This window comes from Physcomitrium patens, chromosome 18 (assembly GCF_059467195.1).
Source record: "Physcomitrium patens ecotype Gransden chromosome 18, ASM5946719v1, whole genome shotgun sequence".
NCBI classification, from domain to species: domain Eukaryota; kingdom Viridiplantae; phylum Streptophyta; class Bryopsida; order Funariales; family Funariaceae; genus Physcomitrium; species Physcomitrium patens.
In genome coordinates this window covers 10,713,267-10,724,184 of record NC_143427.1, presented here as the reverse complement: position 1 = coordinate 10,724,184, position 10,918 = coordinate 10,713,267, and the positions used below count along the sequence as shown (strand labels likewise).

Here is a 10,918-nt window from a genome sequence, read left to right as displayed (position 1 = left end):
TCTTTAAAAAAATTAATTTAAGAAATATATATATATATATATATATATATAGTAATTATATAAAGGCTTAAATTAGAAGTGGATTTGGTATAATTAATCTAAAAGAAGCCACCAATAGACTCTCAATTAAATGGTTTTAGGGACCCTATATCCAAAACATGCCAAATTTTAAAATTTTCTTAAATATAGAATGTTAAATGCCAAACTAATAGCTAAAAGATAATGACTTCCAAATAATACTTGGATACTAATGTCAAAACACAAGTAGAAGCCTAACTTATAGATATAGAATAATATTAAAAAAGTTTAGATACAAATATATCTTTATCTTTGGCTTAATCTTCCAACCTCATTCTACAAAGTCCAAAATAGATTTTTTTAGTGGAATTCCAAATTCTCATTTATTAACTTCTACCTAAATTCTTATCAAGTTACAACTTTATACTCTAATAGTTTTTTTTAAAGATCCAATATAATAGCTCATAATAAAAGAAGTTTCTTCTAAAGACCAATCCACTACAAGTATTGATTATATATATATATATAAATTATACTACTATTTTCTCAAAACATAGAATACTATATTTTAACATAGGAGTATTCTATAAAAATTCTAAGATTAGATTAGCTTGTATACCTTAAAGGAGGACCAACTTCTAGTAGTAGTCTTTTACCTATCTATTCAATACAAAAGAGTTAAATAAGACAAATGGTTTCTTCTACTATAATCTACAAAAATTAAAATCTTACATGTTGAGATACAATTAAGAATTCTATACTACAATAAAAATCTTTTGTTAAATTAAGAAAATATAGAACTTGGCAATAATATAAATCATATAGCTTGTTTTTTTTAAATTATTAGAGTAGCTTCTATGACCACTTTAAAAAAAACAAAACAAAAAAACAAAAAAAACAAACTTTGCTATAATAAAGTTAATGAAGTAACCTTTAATCTTAATTCTTATTTTTAGGTAACAAGAGCAAAACTAATGGCATACTTAGCTAAACTTGGATAGAAGTGACTTCAAAGAAACACTCTTACAACCAACTTAGTAGCCAACAACTAGAATTTTCTACTAAAACAAGACCTCTCATTTAAATAAAATGACATTTGATTCAAATCTCATTCCAAAAAGCAATGTTCATTTGGCTTCTATGGCTCAAAAGTGTGGCCATTAATACATAGAGAGGAAAAGTTAGTTCTTATATTAATATTTATTGTGCCTTATATTCTCTCCAAAAAGCTTAAAACCATATTGCACAAATTTTAGGAGTATTATCAAGTTAGTAAAATTTGAAATTGGACTACCTCTTTTATATAAAATAATGTGTAATTCTTAGAAATAGCGGTTGTAGAAAGTCTTCTTGCAAAAGCAAGCTATTATTACAAACATATACTCCCTTTTCAATTTGGTTTAGATGCCTTGGCAAGTTCTAATCATTTCTAAAAGGACTTTGTTTGTAGACCATCTAGATTCTAAGAAACAAATGTCTTTGAAAAAAGAAGTATAGAGGAATCTCTATACTTCAGAGTGAAACTTTAGAGTGCCATAAGATGGCTTGATAATATATTTAAGTAAAAATGTTAAGTGACTAATAGCAATTACTTCACATAGTATTCTTAACTCTACTTTCATAGGTGTTAGGAATAAAGAAGTTTTTTTGTACTATATTTTATTCTATGAATGCATTAGATACAATCTATTTTTGAGTATAAAAAATACAAAGAAAATAAAAATAAAACAAACTTTATATGTAAAGACGCACATGATAGGTTCCATGGACCTTTATTAATTTCAAATTTTACAAAAAGGATATATCTTATTGAAAATAGAAGAAAAGAATCTAATTCATCCATCTGTTGAGATGCATTGGTTTCGTTTCTTCTCTGCATGAAAAACTACAAGTGTTCTTATTGGTAACAAATTTATCTTAACAAAAACGTTTAATTCAACATTTGATACCCATAGTATTCTTGTAAAAACACTTTCAATTCTAGTCTCATAATTGCTTCAAGCTGTAGCAGCTGTTTAGCAAAGATTATTACTCTTGTGATTTGTAGAGATTGTAGCTACTCTTGGATATTTGAATATCCTCTACACATCACAGGCAATAATGTAAGCCCCTCACCTCAAAGCAAAAAAGTATTACAACAACCCCAATGTTGAATGCCAAACTCAATGTTTCTTTCTCTAACAGTAATTGAGGTCACAAACCTATTTGACAACAATTTAACATTCTAATTATAGAACCGGTCTAATCGGGACCAAAAACATCAGATCACATATGCTCCAAAACATACAAGGAACCTTGCACGATAGCTTCAAGCCTTCGGCTTAAACAGCATTAATACACCTTGAATAAATACAGTCGATCACTGAGGAAATCCACGCGGCAAAAGAATGGATAAGCTACTTCTATGTATACTCGACGATGAAAAAGAACCTTTTTGTACACATTGTAAACCCTACACCTAAAAAGAACGCGTGCATGCCACACAAGAACGGAGACGCACCTTCACCTCGATCGTGTATGATAGAGAAGAACTCGGGACGCCATAACTTCTAATGCTTAACTGGTCATTTTTTCAAGTTTTGTGAACTCCACTTTCAACTACTCTACATGACATTAAAAAAAACCTGCGAAATATTCTGCTGGAGACGGACTCCATGAAACAGCAGGTACAGAAAAAGAGAATGGCAAACGTGATGCTCACCGTCTCCTAATCATGGGAGCGTTAGCCACAGAGTTTTGAGGGATTCTGTTTAATGTTTTCAGAGCGTTCTCAGCGGATTGCCTGGCATGGGAATTGCCATGCCGGAATGCGTCCACAAGAGATGTGTGCACGTTAGAGTCGATAGACACAGCTTGCGCCATGCCAACGTTGCGAAGGATCCGCTCCACCATCCACACCGCCCGCTGACGCAGCACCTCGGTGCGATGCTCCTGCATGACCATCAAAATGAGGTGTATTGCATCCGCATGATATAATACCTACAACACACAAGGCTCGTCAGAAAAGTTTCTCCTGTACATGCTCGCCAAATATCAAACCATACAGGGTTCTGAACAAACTCGTGGAGAAATACACTAGAGCACTCGAGCCAGGTTGTGGAGACTCTCAAAAGCCATGAAATGCCACTCATGAGAATGTAGGGGACGCAACCACGACAGGAATAACTTCACATATACAGAGCTGCTATACGAGATGGAGCTTACCATGACGCCTTTATCGACATCGACGGTGTCCATGAGCACCGTGGACAGAGCTCCCATGGCAGCCTCCACAAGGCTCGTGTTGCGGTGGTCAAGGCATGCAAGGAGGGGCCCAATAGCTTCCGCTTGCAGCAAACAAAACGTGGTCTTCATGGAACACACCCCGCCGTGTAGCTCACACAAAGCAACTCTGAGTGGGGGCGTTTTCTGAAACAGGCACGGAAACAGAGGGCATACCGGCACTGGCGCGGGAGGCTCCGGCACTATCGATAGTTGCGGCGACTTGACGGACAGATTCTCCAATGCTAGCGCTGAAGAGCGCTGCACTTCGTCTAGAGTTGAGGTTTGCAGGAGCGCCGTAAACAAGCTTGTTAGATCATTCGCCTGCGCTGCGTCGACGAACACCGGGTCGTCCAATTCGTATGTGAACTGGAGGAGGATTCCTACTAAGCCTTTCTGGAACGCAGCGATGTGACGGGCGCCTCCGATATTGACCACTCCCCTCCTGACCTCGTTGATGCGCTCGACGATCGTAGGCAGGGCATTCTCATCGAGCAATGCGCGCGTAAGGTGCTTGTCTTGTGAGGTGAGGTTGGCTAGTAACCCGGCGGCAAAAGACTGCTCCTCTGTTACGCCTGACTGACCCACCAGCTTCACTAGTGTGCTCAGCTGGCGTGTGGTGACGCGCAATCCATCTGCGAGCTCTTGGGACATGTGAAACGACAGCAGGTATAAGAGTCTGATGGAGACGACACGGAGGTCGGGTTGAGGGGCTTCCAAGAACTGGATTAGGGCGACTATGGCACCCGAGCTTTTGATGGCGGAGACAACTCTACTCACGGCTCTCGGTTTCGATGCTAGGCCTGCTACAACCTGCAGCAAATTTCAATAGCGTTTCAGCATTGCGGCACCTGTGAGGAGCGTGGGAGTGTTGAGATTGAAAGTAGGGGAAGCAGGAGAGATTGGACAAAAACAGGTACCAGGAGGAGCTTGGCCTCAATTTTAGGCCCGGTGTTACTAATCAAGTGAAGGAAGCGGTGAATTGTGGCCTCGGACGTGAGCGTGTCTCCGCCATCGTCGACGGGCATGCTCTCCCACATTCCGCTGGCGTTCACCACATTAGCAAGAATCGTAGCGGCTACCTCCTTTAGTTTCATGGGAACCATATTGGGACCGACGACAAAGAGATCGCGCATTAGAGGAATCAACACCCCCGCCTCCAGGAGCTTGCTGCCATTGGTCTCGAGCGTTGAAATGCTGCGGAGAGCTTTCAGAGCAGCCGCTTTCTCCGAAGACGAGGAGCTGCTGTTTAACATCTCCACTAACGTCCTCGACACGAGCTCACCGGCGCGGGCCTTACCTTCTGGGGTTAGAGTCAGGTCGGAAAGGACCTCGGCCATCTCCACACGAACCTCCGCATCGCCTGAGAAACATGCCATGAAAGGTTTTTAATATTATTTGGAATTTGCAGGGAGGCTAGCGGAGTTGAGTAGCCTACTATTATCTACGTCAAAGAAAAGCGAGGGGCTTGTAGTACTAACCCAGAGTGAGGCGATCGAGAAGTGGTTGCAGACGACCATTCTCCGCCATCTGAAGGATGTTTTTATCGCATTTTGACAAGTTGGACAAGACTTCCTCAGCTATGTCGCCAGCCACCATGTTCTCAGGGCTGCCACTGGTCATTCCCACGAGGAAGAGTATGGCACCATTGGTTGCACCGATCTTCTCACACATAAAATAAGACTTTGATAGCTCGTGAAGAAGCTTTACAGATTCCTCTCGCTCCTCCGGGCCGTCTCTAGCCAAACACTTCACGGCCAGTCGCAGTGCGTCCGTTTGACCTATGGCTACTATGGCATCTTCGTCATCTTCCGCGAGAATACGAAGCATGGCAAGGGCTAGAATCCGGACCACTTCTCCGTTTTTCAAGCGATCAACAATTTGAGGAATGAGCTCAACTTTGCGTATCCGGTACCTGTTCGCCTTCTTCCGGCAGAGCACTTGCAGATCCGTCAGAGCACAGAGTACGTCGTTTTCCGAGGCCTCGACAGTAATGAGTTTCTTTGCAATGCCAATGCGCGACTGTTCGTTCCGAGTAGTCCACTCCTCAATGGTGTTTCGAAGGGCGATGCTCGGTTTCGGCGGAGCAGTAATCAGGTTTCCAGTCACGAAGCACGTTGGCTCCTTACCTGAATTTCGACATTCTTGCATCCATCGATCAATTGCAGACTTTTCATATGTTACGCCATTTTCTAAAGAAACAGGGTCGCGCATGATCTTCCTCGTGAGAGGACATATGAATGCTTCGTAGAGAGGCTCCAACTGGCGATACTCCCGGTGATGCAACATACCATCGGGATCTTCAGACGGGGTGGCCTGATCGCTAGACTGCTGCGCAAGGCTGTTGGAACTATTCTCAACCACGCCCATCATGTGTGGATCATGCGGTTCCTTCGTTTCCTGCACGTCACGTTTAATCGCATCCATCTCGTTCTTCAACTTCGAGCTGCCCCGATTTAAATCCTCCACCCCAACTGCCGGTGCATATGCCTATCAGACGATCTCGCTTCAGTTTTGAGTCCTTCAAAGCTGCGTTGTCAACCTCTAATATGCGACATACCTGCAGATTCAAGCTGTATAACTCGTGGCGCACTTGCTGCATCGATTGGGGCACTGTGCCCGCTGATGCTTTGAAGTCCTTCTGCACCGCAGACAGGAGGATAATCCTCACGTGGATGCCAATGTTGTGTGTGATGTCCTCAAGATGCTTCGTCACACTTCGCCTATGAGTAGCGATGTACGGTCGGCTTTGAAAGCTGCAGGAAGCAATCGAATTCTGTGCGATTTGAATATTCTTGAAGGATAGGCTCCAGCACTTCAATATCAAGCTCGATTGCTTCTGGAAAATCAATCGCAAGTGTGCGCAGCTGCTCAAAACTCCTGGCGCTCTGTTTGAAAATCTCTCGTTCGAAGAGACTTTTGCGTGCAGCTTTAAAATTTGCGGCGAGCTCGTTGGTGTCTTCCTCCGACAGAAATGGATGAGCGATACACTGCCGCATCCTACACACAATTTGACACCAATTAGATACTTCTCATTCTTGACAGACTTATTTCAGTGCAGGCGTCCCGGTAGTGGATATAATCCCCAGGATGTTTTGTGGCATCCGCATCGAATCTCAACCTGCAGAATTCTTCCTGAATTACCTCAGATGATGCGACAAAATCAAAAGAGGATCATGCTATGATTCCTAGGAACGAATCGGCTGCTAGCTGGATGGCTAGAATTTTATACTATCGGTGGGTACAACATTCTCAACCATGTTATGACCCGCAAGTAAGTTTACGCCATTCAATCACGCAAAAAATGCCAAAAGCTTCGAATCTACTAATGCTCTAGGTTTCTGTTTGACTCCAATCGGGCGTATTGCAAGAACTTCCTAAAACCTTCGCACTCGTTAATATCCTGATGAGACCACATTTTGTCGGTACAACTGAGTTTGACCAAATAATCACAACAACGGCAAGATTCAAAGCTACGGCGCCGCTTGGCGATACTGTGGGCAAGCTAAGGGAGGAAAAAATATAATCAGGTAAAACTTTTTTCTTTAAATTCAAAAAATAAAGAAAACAGAAATTCGAAACGAATTGGAGACGACACGAGACGAAAACAGAAAACAAGCAGGCAGCAGCGAAGACTGAAATCTTCGAAACTGATGGGACAGATTAATTTGACGGCGGAGTATCAGTGGCGGTTTTACCAGGTGGAAAGCATGCAAGAATTAAATGAAGGGATCTCAAGTGACTAGATAAAAAATATCTTCCGATGAAACACAGAAAATTTCTTAGACATTTCATCGAACACAACTCTTAAACGCTCTACGCTCCCTCAGGTCTCCACCCTTACTCACCATCTCGAATCTCGTGCTCTCGAAAATTCTTTACCTCTCTCTCTCCCCCTCCCTCCCTCCTCATACTCTCACCCCTACATCCAAACCTCTCTCAATTTCAGCGCGAACACCTCACTCACAGAACCTCCTATAAACCGGCGAGAGAAGTACAACATACCGACAGAGAGAGACGAGGAAGTCTCGCGACCTGCAACGCCAAGCCCGCTGAAAAAAACAAAAAAAACAAACAAACAAACAAAAAAGAAACAAACAAACAAACAAACAAACAAACAAACACAACAAGTAACACTCACCTGCAGAAACCGACCACAACAGGGGCTAGGAGGAGACGAAGAAGTGGCGATCCATAATAGCGTAGGTGAAGAGAGGGGGGGGGGGGGGGTGGTGGTGAAGCAGATGGTCCCAACACAAGCAAGCAACGGGCGAGTAAAGCGCGTGGGAGCGAAGGCGGGGAGATCGGATCAGAGAAGAACGGCTGTCCCCCTCGCCGTCCCACCCTGTGTCCGCGCACACACATCCGAACTATCTGTAAAGTATGTCTGCTGTAGTGTGGGGATTCCAAAAGTATCCTGACGCAGACAAAGGCGCCCAAAGCCGAAATCCATCACCAGCAGCAACACAATACCCTGGCACAATGCTGCTGCTACCTCAGGACCCATACCAACAATCCAACGGGAGGCTCCCACTTTCCCCCTTTTCTCCCTTTCCCTGGGCTCAGGAAATAATAAATTTCTTTCACCTGCTGGCAGCAGGGCTTTGGCCCCTTCCTCAATCTATTATTATTCCGCTGCTGCTGCTGCTATGACGCTAGCTGGATAGCTGCTGGCTCGGTTCCCTTCCTCTCGCTCTCTCCTCTCTCTTCCCTCTCTTTCCTGATGCGCTCGCTCGCTGTGTATACCTGGGTTTGATGCTTCGGAGGGGTGCCCCCACCACCACCCTAGTTTGTGTGTGTGTGTGCGCACTGAGTGTGCGTGCTCTCGCTTATCCACATTGCTGCTGCTGCCTGCTGCAGTGTCCGAATCATGTATCCCTCCCTACACAAACAGGTTCAGGTTCACTGGTTCTATGCCCTAGTAGTTTCTCTTCTGAAGGTGAATGGAGATGTGCCAGTGGGTGGGTGAGTGAGTTATGGTGCTAAGCGTGGTTGCCATGGTTTGTGTGTTTGCTTGTTTGTTTGTTTGTTTGTTTGTATGTGGCGGTTCCATGGAACTACTTCCAGACTGACTCATATTGGCTTTCTCATCAAACAAGAGAGAACTCATCCAATTGGGTAGTTGAGGAAGATTTTTCTCCATCACCCTACCCTACTTGGCTCATCCTCGTTTTCTTACGCCAGATATATTCTTATGATATTTGCATTTCAAGTCTTTTTAATTTTCATGTTTTTTGTCAATTTCATGCATTTTAGGTGATGTGTGGCCATGGTTGGGAAGTGGGCCCTTTGTCTTTATGAGCTCCATTGCAATATCCAAATATTATTAGATTGTTTATTTATTTTTTATTTGTTTTTTGTTTGTTTAGATCCAAGGACATTGCATCTCAATTTAGAGATATTATTGTGTGTTTTTTTCTTCCCCTTTGATTGCCCTTTGCGTTGTTTTTCTTTCTTTCTTTCTTTCTTTTTTTGTAATAATTGATAATTTTCTTTTTTTTATTTTTTTTATTCCAAAATGTGACCAACTTTGTTGTTTGGCTCTTTTTATAAATTTCAGTCTTGATTACAAAGCATTCAACCTCATAACTTATGATCAACCTTTTCTCATAATTATTTTAGTTTGTTTATTATCCTAAATTTGAATCTCCATTTTATATTATTGAGAATTTGAGCTATTGATGCAAAGAATATAATGTGCATAAGATCAATAATATTATCTTTTATTGCAAAACACTAATTACAATCTTTACTTTTGAAAATAGTTCATTTTATTTTATTCTTTACATTTGTGTTTTTGCATTACTTTTACAATCTAATCTACTCACACTAAAATTCCTAAAGCCAATTTTAATCACATATGACTACATAATATGGAATAACATATTAAAAACTACTAACTAATGTAATTAAAAATTAAAAATATAATACTCATATACATAAAATTAACAAAAAGAGGTAGAATTAAACAATCATGATTTAAGTTTTGCAAAACTTCTAAATATATTATTTTTATGATTATTTTAATTATTATTATTAAAATATATAATTATTATAAAATTTAATTATTTAATTAAAATTTAAAAATAAATTTTTTGTTATGTAACTTTCACTTGATTTTTAAATTCAAAACTTACATATATATATATACAAAAAATCAGAAGTTTTAATTTCAATCAAATACTATGTGGCATCATAAAAACTAATAAAATCTAGATACTTATATAATATAACTATTATATATTAATTTGTAAAAAACATATTAATTTTTAATTTTAAAGTTTTTATTGTAGTCTTTGAGAGTATATATAAAATATTAATTTTTTAAAATTAATTGATTTTATGCTTACTATATATATAATTCCTATAATTAGTTTTTACTTTCAAAAGAAATCACTAAATATAATAGTAATATCTGTTACTTTAAACTTATTATAATTTATGTTTAATTATTATTAAATTGTATTTTAGATTATATGTATATGTGTGTGTGTATATATATATATATATATAAATTTTTTTTTTATAAACTTCTTCTATTATAACTTATATGTTGTATTAATCTAATATAATTTGTACATAATATGCTTATATGTATATATATATATATATATATATATGTATATATATATATATTGGAATAATATTTAAATTTATGAATTATAATTACTATTATTTTCATTGAATAATTTTTTATGACTTGGTAGATTGTGTTATTATTTTAGGCTTATATTATAGTATTTGTACTTGGTTATAATATTTTTCTTGTGCAAACAACTTTTTAAATTTTTTCATTTTTTTATTTTTTTGAATTATGTTATATTAGTTAAATGATCCAGTTATTTATTTATAGTATATAATATTTTATAAGTGTTTACATCTGTACAATATATTTTTTGGTTTTTATGTGATTTATTAAGATTTCTTTTATCTAATTTTGATTATTTTATACTAGACAAGTACTGTTTTTTTATCTTTTTAAGTTTATATTTTATTCTGGATATTTTAAAAGAATCTATATATAGAAAACGAGGCAAAATGAACTAGAAGGCTCGATGGGTCACCACAGCTGCGCCGACGTAGTTTAAAGCTTTTTGGGCATCAATCTCGATTGAACAACAGAGTGGGGCAACCGCATTGCCAGTTACCAAGAAGCTTGACTACAGCGACTTTGGAGACGAATTGCTCAGAAGAACTTCAGCTGAAATGCTGTTAAGTCGTGGGTCCTGGAATGAGAGTGAGGAGCTTCAACACACAGATTTGCACCAACCAAAGCAGCGACACCAAGCCAGCTAGGCGTTCCAATGTTACAGATAACCTATATTCATATGTCCGGCTTTGAATGCCGAAAAAGGTTTACAATTGCTTTGTGATTTTATTGTAACATGGCAACTCTTTAACACCACTAATGACCAGGACGGTAATTTTAAGACTTTTATGACAAAGGAACACAAATTACCCTACAGTTTTGATTTCAAATGGACGTTCATTTGATGTAAAAAGGTAGATAAAAGACCTACTTCCTAATGCTGCAGAATATGTTCCATCAGTTGCTTTGCAAATATATAAATATATAATAAAAAAAAGTAAAATAGATCTAAAAATTATTACTAGGAAGTGAATTCATATATTTGAGCTC

The 10,918-nt window shown here is 38.9% G+C and overlaps 1 protein-coding gene across 1 annotated transcript; it reads right to left on the bottom strand.

The window, feature by feature from the left end:
• Positions 1-2,302: 2,302 nt before the first annotated feature.
• On the bottom strand, positions 2,303-7,557 carry LOC112295371 (U-box domain-containing protein 44). The gene is made up of 5 exons (XM_024546871.3): positions 7,421-7,557; positions 4,761-6,279; positions 4,200-4,642; positions 3,223-4,092; positions 2,303-2,997 (listed from the first exon to the last, which is right to left on the bottom strand). Exons 2-5 carry the CDS (start codon positions 5,704-5,706, stop codon positions 2,716-2,718), a joined length of 2,541 nt encoding a protein of 846 aa, XP_024402639.1. The 5' UTR covers positions 5,707-6,279; positions 7,421-7,557; the 3' UTR covers positions 2,303-2,715.
• Positions 7,558-10,918: the final 3,361 nt, after the last annotated feature.

Bases quoted from the DNA above. Each gene is read 5' to 3' on its own strand.
- LOC112295371 (XM_024546871.3), bottom strand. From the start codon at position 5,706: ATGGATGCGATTAAACGTGACGTGCAGGAAACGAAGGAACCGCATGAT. The intron at 4,093-4,199 runs GTACCTGTTTTT...AATTTGCTGCAG, and splicing joins TTGAGGCCAAGCTCCTCCTG to GTTGTAGCAGGCCTAGCATC. The intron at 2,998-3,222 runs GTAAGCTCCATC...TGTGTGTTGTAG, and splicing joins ATGTCGATAAAGGCGTCATG to GTATTATATCATGCGGATGC.